This window comes from Rhinolophus ferrumequinum, chromosome 10, assembly GCF_004115265.2.
Source record: "Rhinolophus ferrumequinum isolate MPI-CBG mRhiFer1 chromosome 10, mRhiFer1_v1.p, whole genome shotgun sequence".
NCBI classification, from domain to species: domain Eukaryota; kingdom Metazoa; phylum Chordata; class Mammalia; order Chiroptera; family Rhinolophidae; genus Rhinolophus; species Rhinolophus ferrumequinum.
This window is the reverse complement of record NC_046293.1, coordinates 89747313-89773675: the sequence shown is the minus strand read 5'-3', so window position 1 is coordinate 89773675 and position 26363 is coordinate 89747313. Positions and strand designations below refer to the sequence as shown.

The 26363-nt window shown below is 54.5% G+C and overlaps 2 protein-coding genes across 2 annotated transcripts in view; one reads left to right on the top strand and one right to left on the bottom strand.

Annotated features, from left to right (window-relative positions):
- CACNA2D4 (calcium voltage-gated channel auxiliary subunit alpha2delta 4) overlaps positions 1-26363 on the top strand; it is a 134229-nt gene that overhangs the window by 92827 nt on the left and 15039 nt on the right. Inside the window, exons 28-30 of the mRNA XM_033117701.1 lie at positions 23425-23486; positions 24646-24690; positions 24931-24993. Of these exons, the coding sequence (XP_032973592.1) occupies positions 23425-23486; positions 24646-24690; positions 24931-24993 (170 nt within the window). The remainder of the gene's footprint in view (positions 1-23424; positions 23487-24645; positions 24691-24930; positions 24994-26363) is intronic.
- LRTM2 (leucine rich repeats and transmembrane domains 2) lies at positions 1442-16973 on the bottom strand. Its single transcript, XM_033118456.1, has 5 exons — positions 16594-16973; positions 10238-10385; positions 9603-9744; positions 6977-7567; positions 1442-4212 (listed from the first exon to the last, which is right to left on the bottom strand). The coding sequence occupies exons 3-5, from the start codon at positions 9667-9669 to the stop codon at positions 3758-3760; spliced, it is 1113 nt and encodes a 370-aa protein (XP_032974347.1). The 5' UTR covers positions 9670-9744; positions 10238-10385; positions 16594-16973; the 3' UTR covers positions 1442-3757.

Genomic DNA, 26363 nt, shown 5'->3' with positions numbered 1-26363 from the left:
CCTGGTGCCTCTGGTTTAACGCACTGCAGACAATCCCTCTGACGCTCTGGGGCGCAAAGATGTGACAGGAAAAGGATAAGGCCCTGAGACCTTATACTTCAACCATTACTTTTGCTGATCTCCTTTTGTCATTTCCTCTCATTGGCCTGTGGCTCAGCCTTCCCAGTCCTGGGGCTGGGAGCTCCTGGCCGTCTCAGCCCTTGGAAACATGCACAGTGTGCATGTGAGCTCCAGCACCGGGTGAGCGTGGGGTCTGATGGGCAGGCTGCAGGTGTGGTTTTGTGCACTGTGCAAGGAGAAGACAGTCGGACCAGCTACAGAGGCCAGCTATGTGCCAGGCAACTGCGGGTGTAATGCCATGGGTTTGTACAGAAGGGCAGACAAATGAGGAGGGGTCGTTTTCATCTCTAAGCATGTGATTTATCAACAGTCGATGCAAAGTTTCTAGAAATCTAACTCTTTCATCAGGATCTAGTTTCAATTCTCCATGCCCTCTAAGCCCTCGCTGGGGAATACTGCCAAACATGACAATGGCACTATAATCTGCATGTGTCTCTAACACATGACCTGCGGTACACATGCACCCCGGACAGAGGCAGAGGCCTGCCCACGTGGGGATGGGCCATCAGACCTGTGTGCACTCAGGACGGCAACTTGAATAACACATCTATGCACTGCTCAGAACTGTGCCAGGCTTGTGAGGCCCCCTGTCCTCTGCTTCTGCAGTGGGGCTCGGGGGAGACGTGGTCCTCAAGTCTGCTATACCTATTAAGGCTGCAGGAAAGCAACACCCCACAGTTATCACTACCTAGAAAGGGGAACAGCCCAATACTGCTGGGAGTCCAGCTGACCTCCAGGAATGGGGACCCTGATGGTTCACTTCTCCCCGGGGTTTGCTCCTGGCTCTCTGGGGTTTTACCCAAAGGAAGCCTCTTAGGAAGGAGAAAATTCCATCTTGGCCTCTGAAAACGAATGAACAGTCAGTCAGAAGGCAGTCCAAGCCTGGAGGTGGGTCACTTGGGTGTGGCGTACCTGAGCAACCCCAGAGGGCATATTCTCTCTCCCTCCTCTCCTCTCCTGGTCTCCTGCCCCCTCAGCCCTCCAGTCCCTAATCCTGATTCCCTGCCTGCTGACCCCTATGGAAAGATCGTATTTGTAAGCCCCGAGTATCTTCTGTCTATTCCAAGTATCTTCTGTCTGTCCCAAGAGGGTAAGAGGTGACACGGGGCTCTTCCTTCATGTCAGCGAATGTCACCAACATCACCGAAGCTGATAAAAGCCAGTCCGCAGAGAAGGCCCCTAACTGCCCTTAGGGAGTCCTCCCCTCCCTCCCATTGCACACATGTATGCCTTTCTGCCACATGGGCCCATCTGCCCTGACTGCCAGTGTGGGTTTGCCCTTGACTGACAGCTAGGGTGCATGAGCCCCCACAGGGAGCAGGGCAGAGCAGTGCCGGGTCTCCAGCTCCCCTTCCTCACTCCACAAGTCCCGTTGCTTCCCAGTGAAAGCAGCCTGAGGCTCATGTATACTGCCATCAGGCCATCACGTGGGCGAGCTTGACGCACTCAGCTGTGCTGCCTGTTCACTCTCTCCTGGGGGCGCCCCAAGGCAAGGCCCCCACCTGTCTTAGGGGTTCTGGACATTGTGCTGACATCTGGCAGCACTTTGGGCAGCTGTCTGGCAGGCGAGGGGCAGGAAGCTACTCTCCCAGCACCCACCTACCCTCCCCACCCAAGGAAATCAGGAAGTACATAGGAAAATACAGTCTTTATTGGTCTTCTGAAACAACAAACCAGAAATATAATTTTGCCTTTAAAAATCTTCTGTCTCAGAATGAAGAGACCACCATTGACAACGCCCACCCCTCCCCCATTCCCTTTAGGAAATCCCTAGATCCGGTTCTAGCTGGCAAACCAAAAAAAGGAAGACTTGCCTCCACCTCAGGGAGGGCATCTAGCAGCCTGTGCTGGGGCTCCCTCTGTACCCCTACTGGAGAATGACCTTCTCAAAAGCACTCCTCCTCCTCCCACAACCCCACGCCCCCACGAAGCTCCTCTATGAGGTGGAAGGGTCCAGGCTTGCCCTGTCCTGCCCTGTCCTTCCTCAGACCGTCATATCTTGGCGACCTCTTCCTGGGCCACCACAGAAAGCCTGTCTTAGAGCCAGAACCCCGCCAGATACATCTCACCCCTCTGGGAGCCGTGGGAAAACCAGTGTCCGGCAGAAGGAGACTAGTAGTCACCCGGGTCAGACTCACAAGAGGGGATGGCAGACCTAGAAAAGAAGACTGGTGACCCCAAGCCCTGCACAGGCCTCTTCTCACTGCCCCTCCCACAGCCCTGCAAGCAGGTATCTCTGCCCCTTTGGTATAGGTTCCAGCAAAAGAGCAGACAGGACCCCTGGCCCATGCTCTGGTTCGCACCACAGTCCAGGTACAATGAAGACGTCTGGGAAGCCAGACTGAGCAGACCAAACCCTGGGAAAGGGAGCCCCACCACCGAAGCCTCTGAGCAGAGTGCCCTGCTCCTGGGTCTATTCGGGAGATGTTGGCAGGCAGTGAGCTCCAGCAAAGGCCACCGGCTTTCCCAAGACGCCACCAATCACAGAGCATGGCCCAGTCCCCACCCGAGGTGACAGATCCAGAGATGCTGAAGCTGGAGAGGTGAGAGGTGCAGAGCAATGATTCTTGGGCTGCAGGCTATAGGAGTGGAATTGGTGGGTGTCCCCACAGGGCCTGGCAGTGACGCACTCAGGCAGACTGGGCTCTTAGGAGGTGCTCTCCACAGGCACTGCAGCTACAAGGCCTCTGAGCTGGTGTCCCTGGAAAAGCCAGCAGGACAGGTGTGAGAGGGTTACCATGGTGACGAGCAGGCGCATCCACTTGGCCCACTTTAGAGGATCTCAAAGGCATCCCGTGTTGTCCGTTTGGTTTCTCCCCGTGTTGACTTGAGAAGATTGCGGTCAGCAAGCAAAAGGTTCTGTGATCAGAGAGCTAGAGATCCAAGGGGGAGACATGCTTCTGCTTCCCACGTTCTCATAACTTCTGTCTCCACGTGACTGTGTGTGTGTGTGTACGTGTGAGATTTCTTCAATCGATGTGATTTCGCTGGTGATGCTGTGAGTTTATGTGAGACAAATTAGTGAATCCAGGAGCAGTGTGGATGATTGGCGTGGTCTCTAGCAGATATAGGGACATAATGGCTTCAGCCAAGGGACTGTGTTATAATCACAGCGTTGTGTTTCTAAGTGCTGTGTCTAGATGACAGGGTGGGTGTAATAGTACCAGCATTGGAAAGCTGGACCCAACTTTCAATGAGGGGTAGTGAAGAATATCTTCCTGGCTTAGAAGAGAGTTGCAGAAATGGGCTCCTGGCCCGGTATCACTCCCCCCCCCCGCCCAGCCACTAAATGCAGGTAAGGGGGTTGGGCAAGAGACAGGGAGAGTCAGCCAGCTCTGACCACACCCAGGGCAGGAAGGGCAGAGGGAGAACTCAGTCCGGCAGCCTCCACTTGCACACAGTTCTTTCTTCCCTGTGGCCGGAAACTGAAGGCAATCCCCCAGGTGTTCCAAAGATTTGGTGGCTCGGAGAAGAGCATAATCCGGAGACTTAGAAGTTCACACTGTGGCTGGTTTCCGGGAGGGCTGGGAGGAAAGCAGAGCTGGGGACTGTGACAGAAGGGTATGCCGGCCCTTCCTGAAGCAATCCCCATGGGCTTCCCCTGCTCTTCCTGCCGGGGCCAGGTGGCGCTGGGCTCTCATGCCACAGAGGAGATCTGCTTCTGCTCTTCGTGCTCACCCTCCGGGTCCCCCATGAGGGGCTGGCGCTTCTTGAGCTCCCGGTGGTACTTGGCCATGAGGGAGGCATAGATGCAGCCATAGGCGGCGGCCACCACCATCATGATACAGACGATTCCGCAGACCACCCCGGCGATGATCACTGTGCCGATGGCCCTGCGCACGCTCACTGGCCGGTACCTCTGCTTCTGGGGGCAGGCCGTGCTGGGCTCAGGCTCTGGCTCGGCCCCTGGCTTGGGCTTCACAGATTCTGGGCTGGCCTTGGTGCAGGGTAGCCCGGGACTATCCAGCCCGGCCGAGCTATTCTCATCCTCCAACTGGGAACAGTAGTTGAACATCTCCATGGGGACCATGCGCATGTCCTTCCCCCTCAGCTCCTTGGGGAGGGTGCAGGCAAGCTGGTCCAGGCGGCCCCCTGCGTTGGGGAGAAGAAAGGAAGGGCTGACCAGGCATCCAGAAGCTGGACTCCCTCTCCCCATCCCCAGGTCCCCGAAACAGAAGGCCCAGAAGGGCTAGTTTCTGTTGGCAAGGCACTCAGTCCTGGGATCTCATGGGTTGGAGAGGAACGAGGAGGGACAGTAGGATCTGCTGCACCAGGTGCCGGGCCAGTGAGGCACTTCTATCACATCATTTACTCCGTGCACAAACCACGCAAAGTGGATATGGTCATGATTCCCATTGTATAGAGAAGCACACGACCATTTCAGTCAAGACTACTTGCTCCAGAGTCAAACTGACACACGGGGGAGACAATGCCGACATGTGGAGGTGCTCGGAAAAGAGTTGTCAGTGCAAAGACAGCGTCCAGAGGCCTGCTGGACGACAGTTCCACTTCTCCCCTTGGCCCTGAATCTGCCTGCTTACCGCCCATCTGTAAACCCAAGTACTGCCTGTGATCAACACAGTGTGTTATCCCCCAGGCCTCTTCCGCTCACAAAAAAAACAAAAGCCAAAGGCCACCACTCTTTCACACAAGACCTTTCGGTTGCCTAAGAGCACCTGGAGTACAGAGAAAATGGGTTGTACAAGGTTTCCTCTTTAGAGCAATCCAATGACCCCACCAGCACTCCAACCATAGAACCGCTGAGCGCAGAAGCATGTTAGCAGGACTCCTGAAGACCCATGAGGCCAAAGGAGGGGGCCAGTGCTAACGGGGGGAGCAGTGCAGGCATGATGGGTACACAGTACACAGCCAAGCTCCACCAAGGAGATGCAGAACACGGGTGGGGCGAGAGGGCAGCTAAGGGGAAGGAGCTGCCTGAACACCGCCCCCACCCTCCCGCCCTGGGAAGTCAGAGCTGGGTCTTGGCCCCTTTTCAGCTTCCAGTGAAACTTAGATGCAGGCAATAGACTCCCTGTGAATGGACTCGACTCCTCCCGCGACTTCACTGCCGGTTCCCTGTCCCAGCCCAGCTGCTGCATATAACAGACAGCAGTCTTTTCCCAGGGTGCTGAGGAAAACAGCCCAGGATTTTTATTTGTTTTTTGACGGAGTGCAAAGTTGGAAACTACTGTTGAAAACTTCTGAAAATATACAGTCCCATTCCACGCCGTGTTGTGCCGCGAGCTTAGTTCTTTATAACTGTATGAAAGGGCAGGGACATTCCCTAGGGAGAGCACGGTGGTCGGGGTTTGAAGACAGTTGGCCGCTAGTTTCCTGTGCCACTGACTGCCTGCATGACCTTAGCAAGTCTTACACCCAGTGGGCTGTGTCCAGGGCTGCCTCTGTACAGGCAGGAGCTGGGTGCTGAGCGGGCAGCCGTGTCTTCCTGCTCCACAGACCCAAGGGGTGGATCCTGCCTATGTCATCTTGTGCAAATTATGTACGTATGTAATTGCTTATGAGTCTTAGTTTTCTTGGCTGTAAAATAAGAAGGCTAACCCAACTAGCTATATGAGGATTAAAACAGATAATGTACATGAAAAGGTATCTGTAAACTGGGAATTATACAAATATTCATTATTATTTCCCCACTCACAAAAAATGGGAGAAATGATCACAGTTACTAACATTTTACGGCACATAATAGAGAGCAAAGTGTTTTTAATAGCTTACACATGAGAATATCATGCAACTAATTGAGATTGTGGCTGGGTATGAAACAAAAGGAGTGAGACTTGGATGAAAGGCGTTAGCATTCTTTCCAAGAGTTTTGATACTGATTGATTGAAATATGCATTGAGCTTCTGCTTTATGCTGGCACCAAACGGTGTCTTACGAAGCCCACTTAATATTATGACCACTACTAGCAAATGAGCAAATAAATGAGAAGTTTTACTAAGGACTTACTTAATGCTAAGTACTTCTTAAGACACTTTATATGCATTACCTATTTAATCCTCACAATGATTCTGAGATAGATACCGTTATTCATCCCATTTTACAGATTGAGGGCCTGCCACAGAGAAGTTAACCAACTTTCTCAAGATTACACAGCTAGTGAATGGCAGAGCCACAAATCAAACCCAGATCTGGCATTTTTAGCCACTGTGCTTACTTCTTTGCCCTCCTTTTCAATTTCATTTAATCACTTCCTACGTCATTATAGAACTTTCCTGGTTAATGAAAGGGGGAAGGGAAAGAAAGTAAAACCAAAGCCAGTTGGCTTCTTATTAAAAGCTTTGATAACAAAAGTTCTTGGGAGAGGGAGTTGAGATCATCATGAAAATGAAAATTTGGTTTTGTCGGTGGATTTAAACTGTATCCCACCCTCCCGAAACTGAGTATTTCAGAGATTGCTGTGTTTAGAAGAACAAGGGTGGTTTTTCTTCCTCCTTTACCAAGCGGGAGAAGCCCAGAACCATACCAAGTGGGATGCAGAGAAAAATTATCCTGTGTCTTTAAGTTCCCTCATGAAATCTACGAAAGTGAGATCAATTACAGTGAGTCAATCTGAAAGATAAGAGAAGAGAAAGGAGAATGGGAGTAGGGAGGGGGACACAGAGAAGAAAGGGCACCAGTGGAGGGGGGTGCCAGGAGGAGAGCAGCACCCTGGCCTCTCTCTCCTGCTGATCATTTGGAGTTTAGGCTGGGACCCTTCTATCCGGCTAGTGGAGAGGAGGGCCACCCGTTTTCCCGCTGACCTCAGCCCTGAGTCAGCGCCCAGCCTCCAGGAAATGTGTTGGGCCCTGGGTGACCCTCCCAATCCCTCACACCAGGCAGGGCTGGCTGTGCTCACCTCGGTAGGAGAACCATTCCATCCAGTGCTTGAAATCACGCAGGTTACAGTCACACTCCCAGGGGTTGTCCCCAACCTGCAACAGCTGCAGGCTTGCTAGGGGTTCAAACGTCATCCGGTCTAGGTTCTGCAGGCGGTTGGAGCGCAGCGACAGGGAGCGCAGTGCCGGGAGTCTGTCGAAAAGGCCTGGGGGCAGCTGAGCCAGACCATTGATGGACAGGTCCAGGTGGCGCAGCAGGGGCGAGCGCTGCAGCAGAGCCCTGTCCAGGGTCCTGATGCTGTTATTGCGCAGCTGCAGCTCTGTCAGATTTGTCAGGTCCCCGAAAATGGAGCCTGGCAGCTGGTCCAGGAAGTTGTTGGATAGGTCCAACCGCTGCAGGCTGGACAGGTTGGCGAAAGCCCAGCTTGGCAGGGCACTCAGCTTATTGTTCAAGAGCAAGAGGGTTCGGGTGGCAGCGGGCAGATCAGGGGGCACTGTGGTGAGGCCTAGACCACTGCAATCCACCTCCAGGCTTTGGGTGTCACACTTACAGGAGAAGGGGCAGGCAGGGAGGGCCTCCACGGCATACAGGGTGATCCAGCAGGTGATCCCTGGAGGGGTAGGGGTTGGGGGTGGACAGACAGGTGGAAAGAAAGTGACAGGCAGGGGTTACTGCCTCCTGCTCTATTCCCTCCTTGCTAGTTCATATCATAAAGGTCCCAGTGTGTCAGATCTGCATGAGTCCTACATCCAAGATGGGTCTGGCAACTCCGTGTGAGGACCAGCCAGGAGCCCAGCCCACCCAGGGTCCAGTCCAGAGACCCCTGTGCAAATGAGAAGGATGAGCTGCACAATCCGACTTCCGGGTTGAAGAATACAAGCGCCCGAGCCACTGTAAATCATGCAACTTGGGACAAGTTCCATATTTACTCTCATTCGAAAGCCATCCATGTCCATTGCCTGAGCTCCTGCTCATTCCTAAGGGCTGTAGGGTAGCATGTCTGCAGGCTACATCCTGTAACAACATTCCTTCTGTGGTCCTATATTTGGCCCAGGACCCTCTGCGTAGCAAGCTCAGGGCCCAGCCTGTGGAAGGGCTGGGGTGCCCTCAGAGAACAATCACAACAGGGCAAATGCTCATTCCATCGTCCAGCAGCCCTTTCTAAACGTGACTGCAAAACCCCCTTAATTGTGCTCCTGGGTATCAGAGAGGCCTGCCCACTGTGAGAGGGAGCGGGGATGAGCTCCAAAGAGCTCTGCCACACCCAGTTGGCCTCACCAGGCCCAGAGGAAAGACCCCCACTAGAGAAGTGCTGAAGATGTGCAGACTAGCTCCTGCCAGTTGGCCCCACCCAGAGAGGCAGCAGTCACCCCAGCCTGGGTGCCTGGATAGGGTGGTCTTGAGTCTGTGTCTGGGAGGTGTCCGGTTGTCCGGTGTTCCAAAGGTCAGAGCTGGAAGGAACAGGGTGGGGCTGTATCCCTCCCCTGCCTGGAGGATCGATGACAGCAAAGACACACTGCAAAGCTGTCACCTGAGCCTCTTTGTTCTCGAGGGGAAATGAGCACAGGTATGGCCATGGAAGCCAGCTGGTGACCCTTCCTGGCCACGCAGGGGTACCTGCTGTTACCTCTCACCCTGTCACCCTTCTGAGCCATCTGCTTCCAGGGCAGCCTGCTCCATACTGCCCACCACCATGCCATTTGAAAATCAACGTTCTTCAGACTTCACTTTCTCCAGAAAAGAATTCAAACTATCCGGTTTCCCTCTCAAAATGTTCCACACAACTAGAAACCACCATTCCCCCACTTCCAAGAAACTGAGTGGCATAAAAGCCCTAGTGACAAGAAAACATAATCCTGTATTGCGAGGTGTTGAGTGATTCTAGAACAAGGTTGAAAGGGGATCTGAGTTGCTCAGGGATGAGCCACTCTCGCGTGGTGAATAATTCAGTCTGCTTGTGTTGCGAGGCAGCCGCATGACAGGCTGACTATTTGAGGGGAGAAGTCAGGACCATTTCTTACCTCTTGCCATGTGCCCCGCAAACCCGTCCTCCCTGACCTTGTCCCTTTACCTCACAGAGAGAGAATTCTCAGGGCTTCTTTCACCCTGACCACTGTGGAAACTTCCTTATGGGAAACGAACGGCCTCTTTCTTCATAACGAGACGGAGGGTTGGACCGAATCCCTAGGGTCCCTTCCATCCCAAGAGCCCGCTAGTTGCTTTCATTTCAGAGTTGGGAAGACTGAGGCACGAGAGAAGGCTCAGGTTCACCCAGCAGATGGTCCCAGCTCAATAAGAGGGAGGCAGGCCGTTAGAGCACTAGGACTCGCATAAGCTGGGACAGCTGGGGGTGGGGGTGGCCCTCCTGGGTACAGCAACAGACCAACTTAGGGAGACAGAACCTCCTGTCATGGCCTCCAGCTCCTGATCTAACCATTCAGGCCTCAGCAGCTACACTTGCTTTAGTTGCCACAGATGCCAGTAGCATGACAGGACTGTAGCTGGTAATCCCTGGATTCCCAGAGCCAGTCCTTGGGCCTCCCAGGAAGATGCGTCTTAGACCTTCCTGCAGCCCAGATGCATCACTGGAAGCCCAGCTCAGCCCTCTGCCGGGTCCCGCACCCCACCCCACCCACCGTACTCACAGGAGATCTGCCTCCACTGCAGGACCAGCCTGATCCTCTGCTCAGGACCACTGCCCAGGGCCAGCATGGTGAATGCCACGGCTGTCACGGCCCTGCCCCTCTGGGGACAGGGGAGCCCCTTGGTATGTGCTACTGGTCAGTCCTGAGAGAGAGAGAGACAGAGAGAGAGAGAGCGCTGAGCGGAAGCAGGCATTCGAGGCCCAGGCCCATCCAGCCCAGGGGTTAGGGAGAGGGCCCTGGTGTCTATTTACATCCCTCATCATTCCCTCTCCTGTACTCAGCTATGATTTCCTGGGTGGGGGGAAGAAGAGGACTGAGAGGCAAAGAAGCCAGGAAACCCTCACCCTCCCTGCACTGCTTGGGGGTGACGTGGGGGTGCAGGCTCAGGCGGCCAAGTCTGAGGCACGTGCTGAGCTCTGGGCTGTGAGATGCAGGAATTGTCCCACAGGCTCCCCTGGGTCCCTGCCCCCAGCCTCCCCTGCGTCTTCCTCTTGCCTCTCTGGTGTGTTGGTCTCTAAAATGTTGTCAGAGTGATATGGCCTCCTCCTGTGTGTCTCATATTTTCCACGTCACAGCAGGGAAATTGAGGGACATCTCAGCTAGGTGAGCAGAGTGAGGTCACAGGTGGCTCTTACCATGGCCCCCGAGGAGGCAGAGAGCAGCCCCTCCTCCGCAGGCTGCCTGCTTCCTCTCCACCTTCGCCTGACAGTGAGCTGCAGCACTCGTCTTCCGCCCTCCGGTCTATAATAAGACGCACCAGCTCAGGGGTTCATGCTGCAGCTGCTGCTCACACAGAAGACAGAGACACGAGGACAGGGTGAGCTTGCGGCCCAGAAGGAGCAGGCCGGGCGCAGAAAGCGGGTCTCTCTTACAGACAGGGCAGAACAGGGAGACTCAGCTTTTCAAGGGTCTCAAGGACCTGCTCTGCCCAACCCAATGACTCATGAGTGGGACACTGGCCCTCTTCTGCCACCGCAGCTGGCAGAGGGCAAGGTGAGGAAGGGGTGTGGGTGGGGTGGGGAGACTGCTGCCAGCAGCCCCATCCTGCTCCCTAAGGAAGCATCCTGTCAACCACTGCCCCTGGCTGGCTCCCGGAGTTTGACTTCCTCGGTTGCCAAATTCATCCCTGGGTGATTCCTGGTTTCAGTCTCCCTCTCCCTCCTCCCACAGGCCTGGTTAATTCTGGGAGCCTGAAGAGCCAGTGGCAGAGTTAAACAGACAGCTGAGGAGGTAGAAAGAGCTCCTGGGAAGCTAGCGTGTTCAGATCTGAAATGTCGGGTGAAGCAGGGTTTCCCTGAAGCATTTAGGGTTCTACTGCAGCTCTTGGTGTCATCGCCTGTCTTCCCACTGCCTTGGTTACAGCAGTCTCCCAGAGGGCGGCAGAACCCACTTAGAAAGCAGCAGCCCCATAGAGCCTTCAGCTGTGCTCCAGCAAGGACAGCCTGCTCGGGAGGGGAGGGGCTCTGTCTCCTCTCGGCTTTGTGTTTCCTCTCCCCCTCTGCCACATCAGGAGGGCGCCAGGCGGGGGCTGGCAGAGTGTCTGCACACCTGGGCACAGATGTGAGGCGTGGGGAGTAGCCCGGTCTCCACGCTGCCGCCTGGACGGACTTCAAGGCGCAGGCCGAGGCGCGGGGGTGATGTTTAGAGCAGCTCAGGTGTCCAGATCGCTGTCAGGTCATTCCCTAGCTGTGCACCCTTAAACAAAGATGGCGACCTCTCTGGGCCTCGGTTATCTTAGCTCTAAAAGTGATGGTGGTGATATTTAATGGGTGGAATTTCTGTGAGGATCAATCTAAATACGGGAGGAGAGTTAACATTTTCTGTCTGTTGCACACAAATTACCTGAGAAACTCATTCAGGTGAAGGAGCCCAGCGTGGACTTGAGCCTGTGACAGATGTGAGGGAACACCAGCAGCTAGCAGCAGGCCTGTGGGGCAGCTGTTTCCTGGTCCCACATACCTCACACCTGAGCAGACTTCTCGATGCCTGAGCACGTGGCTGCCTTCCCGAGCCTGTGCCAGGCCTGTGGCCCACCACGTGACGCTCACACACACAGCCTTCCCAGACCTCAATCACAGACAGGTCCCTCAGGAACTGAGCCTCAGAACAATCTCTTACTCCAGCAAGAACCCTTGTATCAAGAGCTCACAGAGCCCACACAGTATTAGGCAAGTCAGTGGCCACCCGAGTCACTGAGATAATTACCACCTTGCGCAAGGTCACACGGTAGGTCAGGGACAGAATTGCAGGCTCCTGAGCCTGTCCACTCCCCAGTGACTGTCACCCAACATGGCCTCTGTGGGGAGACACTGATGTGTGCACAGAGCGGGGCACACACAGGTTCCCAGACATGTGCTTGGAGCTCCCAACACAGCATGTGGTGTAGACACACACCCACAGATGGCCGTGCAGTTAGGCATGTGCTAACACACACATGCACGCACGGGTGCACACGTGCATGCCCTGCTGGCAGCCCTCTGTACCTCCTCCTCAGACCCAACATTCAGGCAGCAGAGTAAGACACCTGGCAGTTCCTGAAAGCACCCCCAGACAGATGGACAGGGCCACCTCCAGTCTACAGCAAACCCTCCAGGGCAGTCCCTAACCCAGGACAGGCTCTGCTCAGACCCACACAGGGCTGGGGACCCAATCCAGCCTCTGCGCCCCCCTCTGTCCGGCTTCCTGCAGGGTGGCAAGTGGTAGAGAACCCCTCTCACCGGAGCCCAGGCCCTATTTCCACCTGAGCTCCTTTTTCAGTGAAGCTCCCCTTTCCACCACCACCCCTTCCCTGGCCTCTGTGTCCCCCCAGATGTGAGCCCAGGGGCTGACGGGCAAGCACTACCCAGTGAGGACGGCAGCGTCCAGTGAGGTGCTCATGCCTATCCCCAGCCTTGAATGTCAGGCAGGATGCCACAATGCACACCACAGGTGGCATCTTGTGAGGTGGCAGGACATTACTGAGCCTGGTATTTCTGGAGAAATGTGATGGAACAAGGCCCCAGGTCCCTGGGGGGAGGGGTACCTGTTGTTCCCTGGGGAGCTGACCCTGCCTCCTGGGGCACCAGGGAAGTGACCGTAGGCAGATCCAGGCTTGAGCCCAGCACTTCCTAGCCCCTTGGCCGGCTGCCCGCCAGCACACCCCCATTCAAAGGACCCTTTCGCACCCCCCAGAAGTATCCAGCCTCATTAGGCAGGGGGCCCTATATTAGGAAGCTTGCAGAGCAGCTGCTTCAGCAGGTGCTGGCTGGCTGCTGGAATAAATTAACGCCATTCGCCATGGAGGGCAGTCCCCACCCGGGGGGAGAATACGCGATGGAAAAAGAGTCAGGGGTTCTGCCAAAAAGATCTCCTGCCTCCACGCCCCACAGCCTTGTGACTTTTCTGGACTTGCTCCTAATCCTCATGGGGCTTTTTGTCCCAGTCCAAGAGACAGAGACACCAGAGAGAAAGGGCGGCCCAGCAGGGACCCTGGGCCTCCTTCAATGAGCTTTGCTGGGGGAACCAGGATTAGAAGATGGGGCTGAGGATCTAAAAACAGTCAAGTGAGGGAACCCCTGAGAACCAGAAACATGGCTCTGTGTGCTCTAACCCTTTGCTCCTCAAAGTTTGGGGCAGGGGTTCCCCTAGGAACTGCTTAGAAATGCAGAATCTCGGGCCCCACCCCTGGCCAACGGAATCAGAATCAGCCAGACAATTTGTACGCATATTTAAGTTTGAGAAGCACTGTGGTCGATCACTGCTCCCCCAGCAGACCCTGGCACCTCCCAGGAGGCCATGCTGCTCAGTCTCTGGAAGCCAGGCCCCAGCCAGGGAAGGGCAGTGACCTAGGTGGAAGGCGGAGGATACTGACATGAGCACCTCCTTCCAGAAGTCTCTGTGTGGGGAGAAGGCATTTCCATGGCCACAAACACCTTTGTATAGTGTTCTTAGTCCTCATAGCAACTCGCTGAGGTTAGTTTTATTATTAACATCGTTTTGCAGATGGGGAAACTGAGGCACGGGAAATTAAGTAACGTCCCTCAAGTTAGGTAATAAAAAAATAAAGCTTTGGGCTCGAATGATCGGGCAACAAAGCCCTAACTCAGCTGCCTTTATGGGCTGCTAGGTTCATTCTGTTCTTTACCTGCTCATGCCCAGTATACGAAGGGAAAGACAAGAAAAGGAAGATACAACCTTTCGTTTGTGCACTGCTTCACGGGCGTTTCCTCATCCGCTCTCTCACTAAAGCTGGGATGACAGGTGTTCTTACCCCTCCTACTGATGGAGAAGCAAGCTGTGTGCCATACTGGACTGACATGCAAGCCGGCTCTCCCCCACAGCCACCCTCTGTCCAGAAATATCACAGATGCAGGGGGAAAGCCCCAGGAGGCCAAGGTCTGGTCCAGGGAGTGGCGAGGGCTTTCTAGAAGCCCTTCTCATGGAGGGTTAGGTGCTGAGGTGAGGAGGGTGGGCTGAGAAGCTGGGGGTGGGGAGGTAGTGATGAAACAGGAGGCAGCAGTAAGAGCAGAAGGTTCCACGTGCTCCTGCTGAGCCAAGTGGGTGCAGAGTCCCCTGGAGACCTGGGTGGAGAGGACTCTGCTTTCCCCGGGGTTGGGGGTGCCTCACCCTGGGCCCCCACCAGGAGCAGCCGGCCTTGCTCTCACTCCTTGCAGGCGCTCGGGTTAAGATGGCGAGCAACTCTGACCTCGCGGTACCTCTGCCCTGTGAGTGGGCTCAGACTCCAGCTAGAAATTGCCAACACACCCACCACAGGCTGGTGTCCACACCCTTCCTCTGATGCTTCTGCATGCCCAGCCCCCTAAGGCAAGTGTCCAAACCACACAGCCAGTTAATGCCCATTGTGCCTTCACCGGGTCCCTGAGCCCTGGGACGGCATGCTGGTCCTGCGGTGTGCACCCTCCCTGGCATCGCCTTTTGGTCAGGGGTCCTTGACTCAGGACATGGGTCCCCTTCAGCACCAGACTTACTAGAAGCAAAAAGGGCCTTTGCACTCTTCTCTGCACCTTCTTTGCTCTACAGGGAGGTGGAGGCCACAGGCTAGTGGGAGGCACGGCTAAGACTGGGGCCACTTCTTGGGGCTGCAAGGACAGTGTCCTCCCCACCCCAGGAGGGCAGAGAAGGACCTGGACAATGGGGTGTCCCAAGCTGAGCTCTGTGAGGTGGGGGTCGTGGGGGGCTGGGCTCTCCACCTGCTGCTGCCAGCCTGGTCCTTCGAGCCCTTCCCGGAAACAGCTCGATCTTTTCCCTGCTCTTCACCCCTCCATAACACACACTGCCCAGGCAGCACAGAAGCAGGCTTTTGAAAACCTCTCTTTTGGTACCTGGAACAGACAAACCCTCCTGATTCATTTTAAAACGCATGCCTCAGTCTCAGCCCGCACTTCCTGCACTGGTTTCCTCATCAAACATTCCCAGTCCCAAACAGACCTTAAGGAACACAGGACAGGAAAGCCCCAAGTCACCTCTCTTGGGAACCACTCTCCCATCTGAATGGGCTACGCAATCATGGAGGCCGTGGAAGGGGTCCCAGGGCTGGGCTGGCAGCCACAGGGGGAGGCCCCTAGAGGGGAGAGGCTGCTCTGTTCACACTCCTTCCCCTCTGCCCAGCCCAGAGCTCCCAGGTACCCTAATATTACGTAAACTCCCCTGCCTCCTCCCCATGCTGCCCACTAAACCCAAAGCAGCCCCAACCCAGCACCCTCCGACACGCCTGGCCTGGGAAATAGAACAGGGCTTGCTCGTCTGGGCCCCAGACACAGCTTTTAGTCAAATCCCAAGGAAACCAGATCGGTTGCTTAAGAAGCCTCCCTCCTTCTCCTGCCACCCCCAGCTGGCTTTCCTGGTCTCCCTCCTTGGCAGTGCCATAGACTATGACGGTGGGGAGGTGGGGTGGGAAGAGCAGGAAGCGGCTGCGGGTTTCCCTCCAGGCTGGACTTCCCCCACCCATCTCCACGTGCTCAGCTTGCCTCCCCTCCCCCAGCGGGGCAGTTATCTAAGCTGCAGAGTGTCGATCTGAGTCACAGAGAGGTGATGCCCAACATGCCCTGACAGCCAGGTGCCAACCTCACCACCATCACCCCCAGAAACGCGGACCAAACAGCTCAGGGACAAGGCAAAGCAACTGACGGGAACTGAGCCGGGAGGTCAGGGTTCCTGGTCAGACCCCCTCAGCATTGTCAGAATGGCCTCAGGACTGCTGAGAATGGCTGTCCTGCTCTAGCTCAGGGTGTCCGTGCCACATAGGCATGGGTCTAGAAGCCAGGTAGGCGTGGCCTGCCTGTAGACCGCCCTATCTTCCCAAGCTGAGTCCACAACACCCACTGTGTCTCGGGTGGGCCAGGAGCAAGGCCTTGGACCCTCCAAGGAAGCTGCAAGGCGCTTCTCCCTGGTCCACGCCCAGCCACGCCCCCACCAGCGTGGTTTCTGTTTCCCCCACAGCTATGTGGACCCATGTCCAGCCCGGAAGGGTTCCTCTGCCGCCTTGTCCAAGGACGGCTGCCTGAGGCCACCACCCCACACTGAGGGCAAGGACCCTGAGGTCTGTACCCAGGCCTCCGCCTGCCCCAGCCAAGCTCTGTACCAGCCCTGTCACCAGATCTCCTTTCCCAAGCACACAGGTTCCTCAGGCTGAGCCGAGCCGGGCATGCAGACGGCCGGCACAGGGCTCCTGTTTGGCTGTCTCCATGCTGCAGGGATGGTTTCTATGCCACACAGGCCTGTCACCTGGTACTGGCACTGGCCTCCTCCCCCCTGTCCTTCCCTGGCTTCCCCATCTTAGCAGAATTCTAGCTCACAGCTCCAACATGGTGAGGTCAGAGTTCCCTGTGCCCTGTATCTTTGGGCTGCCCAGATGTCCCGACCTGAGCACTTCCCTGACCCTCAGACAGGAGCAGAGCTGCTATTTGTGCAGGCAATGGGACCCAGTCCCCATGCCCCAGCCACCCTGCACCCCGCCAACCCTTCATCTCTTCCCAACACGCACAGCACTCACCTTTTTTCACCCTGACCTCGAGCTCCTTAAATCAAGTAGTTCTGAGCCATCCAGTGAGTCCCTCCTGGGATTCCTGGAGAAATCCAGACAGCACTGGCAAGCAGACCACAGTGGGCACTGTCAGTCCCCAGTGCACCGCGAGCGGGGACCTGGCACGCAGCAGACAGCACGGGGGAGCAGGAATGCTGCCGCCGCTGCCAAGGGGATGGGGCTGCTGGGTCAATAACAAACTGAGAAGGGAAGAGGGAGGGACAGAGGGAGACGGCGAGGAGAGGGGAAGGAAGGGGAGCGGAGGAGAGAGCACGCGTGTGCGCGCGAGCAAAGAGACGGAGCAATGGAGTGACAGCTGGGGGTACATCTGTGATGACAGCGACAGTGGCACACACAGGGGAAAGCGCGCACACAGGCGCACACACACCAGAGGCGCTCACGGCCGGGGAGGGCAGCGCTCACCCTTGAAATGCTCACATTTCAGTGGAAAAAAAGGCCTATAGATTCATTGCTCCCAACTCCAGGGAGGAGGAACGCGGTTTTACCAGGCACCTCCATCTTCCTTCCCCCAGGCTCCTCCAGGCTCTCCCGCCTCTGGCCGCGCCCCTCCTCAGCCTCTCTCCCCTCTCTACCTTTCCCTTTGGGGAACCAGGGGCAGGAGCCAGCTGGCAGAGAAGCCCCCTGGGAAGCTGGGTCAGTCGCCCGTTCAGAGACATGCAGGGAGGTATCTCCCATCCCGCCTGTGGAGAAGGAAAAACTAAATCCCTCTCTCAGTCAAAGGGGAATTTATTTCAGGGAGTTGGAGGGCTCATAGGGGGCCCCTCTGCCTGCCGGCCCTCCAAAGGAGCCTGAGCCTCACAGAGAAAGTCACTTAGTTACGCAGAGGTCACTGAGTCTCAGGGGCCACAGACCCAGGCTATTTAGGGGAGCAAAATGCAGGGTCTGCTGGCGCTGGTGGGAAGGTTGTCTGTGGTGCCCTGGGGGCGCCCTCGAAGCACCAGGGCAAATGCAGCCCCAGCCTCTCCAGGCTTGGCTTCTCCGGGCTCCTATCTAGATGGGTAGGCATACAACGGTAAGACTGGTATCCAAGAACTCAGAGACCTCTTTACTAACCAATCAGGACAAGACGTTGCAGACACTGATATTCCAAGAGATGGCCAGTGTTTGATCCACAGGCAAAGGAAACTAATCCAGAGGAGGAGCCCAGCCTGGGCACCGACCCCTCAATGACCCTTCCTTGCACTTCCTAAAACTGGCCGGACAACCTGATGGCAGATACTATAGCCTGGTGGCAATATGTCAGGCGTATCCCAGTGTCCCTCTTCCGTTTTGCCTGCTTTCCTGGGGGATTCACCATGAGGACTGAGGGTGCAGGTTGAGAAGCCCACTTGACTGGACAGCCCTGACAGGAAGGTCCTGCACTCTCCTTTCCATCTGCTCTGCTGGGCGACACGGCACTGGAGGGCTCGGACTGCTGGCCCAGGAAGAGAGAGCATCTTTTACCTCTTGCAAGTCTGTGCCTCTCACCTACACAGGTGTCACATGCTCCCTGCCCTTCAAGCTAAATGCTCCCACTTACCCCTACACACGCTTCCCACTGCCCAGCCCCTGAAAGCATGTCCTTCCCTGAGGCTGCAATGCTCTCCTGCAAAACTCAGCCAGAACGTCACCTCCTCTGTGAAGTTTGCCTGCTTAGTCTTGACTTTCTCCTTCTGTGATCTACGGCCTTTCTTTGGGCCAACCTGTGGTTATCACAGAAAATGTACAGCAGCTTTCTGTGGTTGGTTTGCCTGCCCTCCTACAATGCAAGCATTTCTAGAAGAGGGCCTCTGCCTCACCCAGCCCAATGCTGAGAGGAATGGGAAGGAAGAAAGGGCCCAGGTCTATGCATCAGGAGACTCAGAGTCTAAACTCTGCTGCTCATTAACTAGCTGGTAGCTAGTTAATTAACTGCCATCCCTGGGCCTCAGTTTCCTGCCTGTAAAATGGGGAGGTAGAGTGATTGACATCTCTGGTCTCCTCCCTTCCACAACGGTGCTCTTCGATCCAAGTGCTCACAGAGTGCCTGCAGACTCCCCAGCTGTTATGAGGAAAGGTGGCCCCTCCTCACCCACTGGGCTTTCAGGCACAGGCGAAAGATGGCCCAAGTAGATATGAGAGCCAGGGGGCAAAGACGGAGTTTCTGAGTCCTGGGAGCATGGCCCCTGACAGGGATCATTTCTCTGTGTATGCACAGGTGCACACGAGTGTGCGTGTGCACAGCTGTTTTGTTTTGCTTCCTGTGACGACAAAGCAGCACCAAGGTGACAGCCAGGACTCAGAGCAGAGGTTCATCTTGATAAACAGTCTGCCGCCTGTGGTCTTATTGAGGCTCTTTGTTGGGTTGTCTGCCAGCCAAGGAGATCTTAAAGAAAAGCTGCTTTGGAGGAAGGCACAGATCATTGTGGAGAAGCAAGCGAGAGAACGGGGGAGCGGGACAGGCCAGGCTCGGGCCAGGGTAAGGGGGTCTGATTTCTCCATATCGGGTTGTGGCAGATCCCCAGAGACCCAGGTCTGGGTCTAAAACAAAGACCCACGTGCACAAGCATAAGGAGGTGTCTCTTAATAACCCACGGGCTGTGGGAGAAGCCCCACGTTCCCTGGGTCCTTTGCTACTCGGATGTCTCTCTTCAGCACGAGTTCTGAGCCTGCCTGAGAACAGCCTGAGTATCACCTCCTGCACACAGCAGGCTTATTAGGAGGTGCAGGGAGGAGGACGACCAGCATGATGGTCCCAGGGGAGGCTCCACTGAGGCTCTGACAATAGCCAACCACCCGAGGAAGCAAGTGCCTGGAACAGCGATCTGAGCTGTGGATAGGTCTCCCAGGAGAGAAGGTTGGGCTTTCTCGGGGTCTGGGATGGAAAAGGACCTTTCGGGGTGTGAGTCAGGAGCTGAACAGAAGGGTTTGAAAAGATTAAAGCCAAGGGGTGCAAGCCGTCAGGTTTGTGCTTGAGGATATTCCCATGCTGCTCCCCACCCTCCCCACTGCATACCAACCAGCATCTAACAGTTCTTACCATGAGCAAGTTCTCTGTGTCTCACCTCAATTCCCTGTTTCTTGGTGGGGTTCCTCCTAGGTTTTCAAGGGAAGCAGAGCACAGCTAAGTCTCCAGGATCTCAAGTCCAGCATCCGTTAAGAGGGTAGGCTGCATACGAAAGGAAGGAAGCCAGCAAGGTCTCGAACACTTGACCCAAGGGACAGAGGGGTCTTGTAGAATTTGCTTCCCGGTCAAGTGGCTGACTCAGTGGAATTCACAAGTATTTCTTTATTTAGCTCAAAAAATATTTATTGCACCCCACTATGTGCTACGTATTATTCTAGGTGCTAGGGAATCAGAACTCAACTGCCTGGCCTGCTATTAGCCCCCATTCAAATGGGGTGAGACAATCAATGGAAATAAAACAAATAAACCATGTTGCTTAGAAAATAAACAGAGTGATAAGCTAGAGAATGAGTGGCGAAGGTGGGGACTGCTCTGTCCGGGCAGGTCAGGAACGGCCTCTCTGAGAGATGGCGTTTGGGCTGAGAGCTGATTACAAGAGGAGCCAGCCATGTAAAGTTCTAGGGAGAGAGCATTCCAGGGAAAGAGAACAGCTGCTGCAAACGCCCCGAGTGGGAGCGGGCTTAGCATGTGTGAGGGAGAAAATCATTCCTGTTGAAATCTGACATCCGCAGGGCCAGCTCCTTAGGGTCTTGTAGGCAATATTACAGAGGAGTTTAGATTTTGTTCAAAGAGCTGTGGGAAGGCATTAGAGTGTTTTCAGCAAGGGAGTGACATGATTTGATCTTCGGAAAGACCACTCTTCTGGCTGTGTGGAGAATGGGTCACGGAGGGCAGGGAGACCGCCTAGTAGTCTATTAAACTAATCCAAGTGAGAGAGATGATGGTGTGGCCCAGGGTGGTGGCTAGCTGGAAGAGGGGGAAATAGACAGATGTGTGAAGTTTTGAAATAAGGTCTACAGAACTTGGATGAGGTGGGGGAAATGATAACTAGGCAGAGAATGATCCCCCAAATGGGGAAACCTCAAGGAGGGTCAGCTTTTGGAAGGAAAAGCCAGAGTTCGGTTTAGAACTTGTGACGTTTGAAATGCCTATTGGTGACTCAAGTAGAGATCAGTAGGCAGTTGGAATGTCCTAAATTCTGCCAAGAATACTCAGATGGAAAGGACCCAGAGCCTGCTTGGAGGAGCTTACGGTCCAACTGTGAGAGGGTTGGGGGAGAATGTGCTCTGTGCCCCACTCCTGCCATTTCCACTCAAGAGCCGCAAACACCTGTTTCCTTAGGGAAGAATTAACCGCATCCTCTCAACACTCCCTTTGTGAGAATCATAGACTTTCTTCCAGCTCAGAAATGTCACGACTCTACAAGACTTGGCGCTGAGCAATAGGTAGAGAAGCACAGTCTCGCTCTGGGAAGAGTCTGAGGGCTCCTTGACCCCGGAGGCCAAGGACAGGGGTAGGTGAGATTTCCTGAATCCGTACGATCTGATCATTCCAAGCTTTACTGTGACTCCTCTCTGACAATTTTTAAAAGGTTCCTCCTCTTTCACTCAGCCTTTTCTACAGGTGAAAGAAATCTGCCTAAAATGAATATCAAAGGTATATTAAAAGGAAGAATAAGGGGGAGTGAGTGAGGGGGGCCCCGTAGCCTCCGACTGAGAGACATGTGAGAGGGATGAAGGGTCATGGCAGCCAGGGCTGAGCCCCCGTGTCGCCTCACCTGCTGCTCATACCCACCGTGTTTGTGGCTCTCGTCTTTGTTATGAACCAAGAAGTGGGTCTATCTGTCTCCTTCCCTCCCACGCCTTTCAGCCACCTGGTCCTTGACACAACAAAGGAGCCCCCATGGAACCCAATTATTCCCACATCTCAGGACCGGCTCAGGAAGGCCCGCCAGAGTTCCAGCCACCGACTGGCCAAAGGGACGGGCCTTGGTGTCTTCACCTGTAAATTCAGAATTGCTCAAAAATTGCGTTATCCAATATGGGGGCCACCAGCCACATGTAGCCTATTTAAATTTAAATTAATTAAAATTAAATTAAAAATTTTCAGTGCAGGTCTTCAGTCACAGTAGCCACATTTCAAAGGCTTGATAGCCACATGTGACTCGTGGCTACTGTGTGGGGCATCATCTCAGACAGTCCAGTCAGACAGTGGGGTTTTACAACAGTGGTTCCCAAAACAGTGCCCTTGGAGCGGCAGCATCAGCATCACCTGGGAGCACTTCTCAGGCCCCACCTCAGATCTACTGAATGAGAAACTCTGGGGATGAAGTTTTAACAAACCTTCCAGATGATTCTGATGCATTCTAAAGTCTGAAAATCAAGGCTCTAGTCCAACCCAGGGCTGGAACTCTGGCCCCTCAACCTTTCCCTGCGCTCTCTCTTCTCTCTCTTCTCTCTCTCTCTCTCTCTCTCTCTCTCTCTCTCTCTCTCTCTCTCCATCACATTTCTCCAGAATCATTTCATATTGAAAAAACAAAAGGATATATGTGTCTGTGCCATACTGGAACTCCAGTCCGTTTTAGAAGAGCCAGCTGAGTCTCAGGAAGTCAGGATTACGGTGATGGACAATCTCTCCAATGAATGGCCATTGGAATCACTGTAGAATGTCTCATGAAAACGCCATAAGGGCTGGGATCCCAGATGCATTCCCATTTGACAGATGGGAGGAACTGAAGCCCCAAGTGGATGACTGCTTTCCTCTCGGCTCCTTCCTGACCACCAGGACTGAGTCAGGACTAGAGAATAGAGAGGTTACGAGCCTTAGAGACAGACCCCGTGAGTCCTCAGTCTGCATTTGGGGGCTAGGTGACTTGGGCAAGCCACATAATCTTTGTAAGCCTCTGTTTCCTCAGCTGTGAAGTCTGAATAATAATAGAACAGGTCTGCTGTGTGGATGAAACAAGCTCATGGATGTAAGGTTGCTGGCACTCAACATGTTTTCACTGTTATTATACCAGGCAGTAGGAAGTCGGCCTAGTTTGTTTATTCTTTTGCTTTTCAGTATAAGCTGACTTTCTTTCTTTTCTTTGACCCCAAATTTCCCTTAGGATGTGAGTACCGGCTTGCATCCTCTACCCTTATTTGGGAACCAGAGGTATGGGTGACCCCTGTAAGTGGCGTCATTAAAAGAGTAGCTTTTACAGGCTGGTAGAGTCTCTAGCTTTCTGGAACCTACCTGCAAATCTGGGTAAATGGTAATTCTGATTAGGACCCTCAGCAAAGTGGGGAGGTCCTGAGTAGAAACTGGGTACAAGAGAGGTTGTTACATCAGGCTGGACATCTAGGCAGCCTCAGGAGTTACCCAACCCAAAGTGGCCGTGAATTCCAGTCCCACCACTTCTGGTCATGTGACCTTGAACAAATGGCTGGCTCTCTCTGCCTCTACTTTTCCATGTCTGAGAAAGAGGAGCATGATCTGCCCACTGCACCTGCCTCGAGCTCCCCGAGATTCGAGGATGAATGCGGCCTTCTTGTTCTCTAAAACTCAGGCCGCAACTTCCTTTTAGGTCATTTTCTGGTCTCGTCTGCTGTGGAGAGACAGAAGCCACCAGTCAGTCTTCTTTTCTCCCAGACCCCACGCCCCGGGAACCTCAGTTCGCTTGCTACCATCTGACTCAGCTCTCCCCATCCCTGTCTGCCCGGGTGCTATCTCTCCTCTCAGTGCCTGCCGATGCACCTCCTCTCTTTAACTAGAATCTATTTTTTCTCTCACTTTCTCTTCCCTCCCACCCACCACTCCCCTCCCCCAAGACACACTCATGGCTTACCCTCCTTCTTCCTGCTTCCTTGCAGCGGTGGGCATCCAAATGAGGCTGGAGTCACTACAGCGCATGTTCTGGGCGGCCACGCAGCAGGTGGGTGTGATGGTGGCAGGGCCAGGGCAGGGCAGGAGACCCCAGCATGTCCATGGTGAGGAGGGTCTGGTGCTTTCAGATCCACGCCCCCCCAGCTCTCCCTTCTGGCCCCCTCCTGGGTCCTCTGTCAGCTCTCCACCTTTCTCAGCTCCCATGCCTCTGTCAGCGGCTCGTCTCTGGTCCCAGCCTTTCCCACCCAGTGCTCTCTCAAGTTAGACCCCAGACAAAGGACAGGACACAGGGTCCCCTTTGGGACTGGCCTGCCTTTCACCACATCTCTGATGCTCTAAAGCCCCCTCATGGCTGCTCCCCTCCGTCCCTCCAGCCAAGACCCAAGCCATCCATGGTCTGCCCACTAGGCGCTGAGCTTACCATAGCTCTTGCCATTCCACCTCTTCCTTTCCTGCTTCTACTCCCCAGAGCCTTCAGACTCAGGCTCTTTCGGGCTTCCTAGGGCTCCTCACTGTACCTCCATAAGCTCCTCCAGCCCTGAATCTGCCCCATGGCACCAAGCCTCCTCTGTTCCATGGCCCCCTTTCACTTTGAGCAAGTTTAGTTAGCCAGACAATAAAGATGGAAGAGATTGGAGTGGGGAGGACCTCCAGCCCAGTAGTCTGGAGTCAGCCACCACTTCCTGCCTGGTGACAAACAGTAAAAAGCCCCCCGTGAGGCCCAGAAATGCAGCTGACCTCCTCCCCTCACCCACAGCTGCAGGGGCTGTGGCTCCCTCAGAGGAGCTGACCCTGTGTGCTGTGGCTGCTGCCAGCCAGCAAGGGTCCTGCTCCAGTGCCCGGACCTACTAATGCACCCCACACCCACACCCACATACACAGCAGACACACACACACACACACACACACACACATCAAATACATACGTGCACACACCCACACATATACCATGCATACGCACATCACACACCACACATGCCCTGCACATACCTCATACACATCACATATACCATACACAGGCAGACACACATATAAACATATATGCCATAGTACACACGTGCACACAACACAAGTATACATAAACACACACTCACCAGTCCCCACACACAACACAAATATACCACACACGCAGCACTCACACACGCTCACACACCTACCATATGCACACACGGGCACACGCAATCTGCAATATCTCCTCTTCCTTCCAGTGCAGCGCTGTGGATGAACCGTGCCCAAAGAGCTGCCAGGACAGTGTAAGTTCTTCCCCAGTGTGAAGAGGGTAGAAGTGGGACATACGGGCCCCTCAACCCACAGCCTCTTGATGGGCCAGCTCCCCTCCTTCCCAAATGCCCTCCTTCCGTGCAGGGCTGGGCTCTACAGAGGGAACCTTCTCACTAGACATGGAAGTCTGCCTTCCCAAACGTCAGGATGGGCCCGGGACCCAGGGGTCAGGGGCGGGCCTGGCCTCACCTCCCTTCTGGATTTCTCCCCAGGACCTGGACTGCTTCGTCATCGACCACAACGGGTTCATCCTGATCTCAGAGAGATCCCAGGAGGTAAGGCACTGGAAGTAGAGTGAGGGCGGAGACAAGTCACCCAGCAGCCATATCATCAAAGAAAGGGTTCATGGCCCCAGGAAGGAATCCTGGTTTAGAGCCAAGTAGAGTGAAAGGTCTGAAGAAAATGAGGTCTCCTCTTAAAACCAAAGTCAACATAGCAATATTACAAAATTCATGCACTTTTTAACTGAGATATTACGTCTTTATTTGCCTGTAACTAATCTGGCCTTCTCTAGTGGTTGGTAGGGAAATAGTGCACACAATGAGGAGGGGATCAGCTAGCTACCTCTCAGGGCCCCACGTTTTCTGTGCTGTGGCTGTGTCACTGAGGGCGTGGCCTTAGAGGGGTCCCCTCAGAATCCTGAGCACCCTTCCACTGCTCCCTCCCCTCTGTCACGTTCCCCTGCCCCTCTGTCCACGCAGGCTGCTATAACAGAAAATTACAGGCTGGTTGGCTTATAAACAACAGAAACGTATTGCTCACAATTCTGGAGGTCAGAAATATGACATAATTGAGTGAGGTGCCAGCAAAATTGAGTGAGGGCCATCGTCCGGGCCGCTGATTTCTCCTTGTACCCTCATGTGGGAAAAGGGACAAAGAAGCTCTCTGGGGTCTTTTTCACTAACCCCATTCCTGACGGCTCTGCCCTCATGGCCTAATCACCTCCCTCAGGCCCCACCCTTGACCATCACCTGACGGGTTATGTTCAACATGGGAATTGGGGAGGGGGGCCCATTCAGACCACAGCACCCTTCCCTCCTACCTTCTTGGGGCCCCGAAGGGCCAGGCCTTCCCACTTTGTGCTCTCTTCCTGTCTGGACCTCCCTTGTGGGGAGCTCTAACCCAGTGAGCCTGACCCTCTGTTTGCTAAAGGGGAAATCAAGGAATGGAGGCACTCCATCTCAGCCATAGCCCTGCTTGCATATCTAATCAGGCATGTGGACGTCTCCTTGGATCCCACGTGTGCTCAGAAAGGCAAAAGAGAAGGTACAATTATAATTTTGCATTTGCTGAGCTCCAAACTGGGCCCCCAAATTAATTCTTTATTTAGCCAGAAGTCAATCTATAAAAGAAGCCTATTCAAGCCTGAACCAAACCTGAATATCTTCACGTGAAATATTTCCTTAGAACAAGCCAGAAGCATCGAAGTGGCCTCCAAGCTGAACCTCAGTCAAAGGGATATAGTATTTGGTCCAGTGTGAGCTTTGCCACTAATTAGATATGTGATTTGGTTAAGCAGCTTCCATTATCTGTGCCTCAGTTTCCTCCTCTCTAAAATAAGACGGCTGCACTACGTGATTTCTAAGGTCACATCTAGTCCCCGGAGTCTCAGCGCCTGGGGTGTCAGCAGAGCTGGGGGAAATGG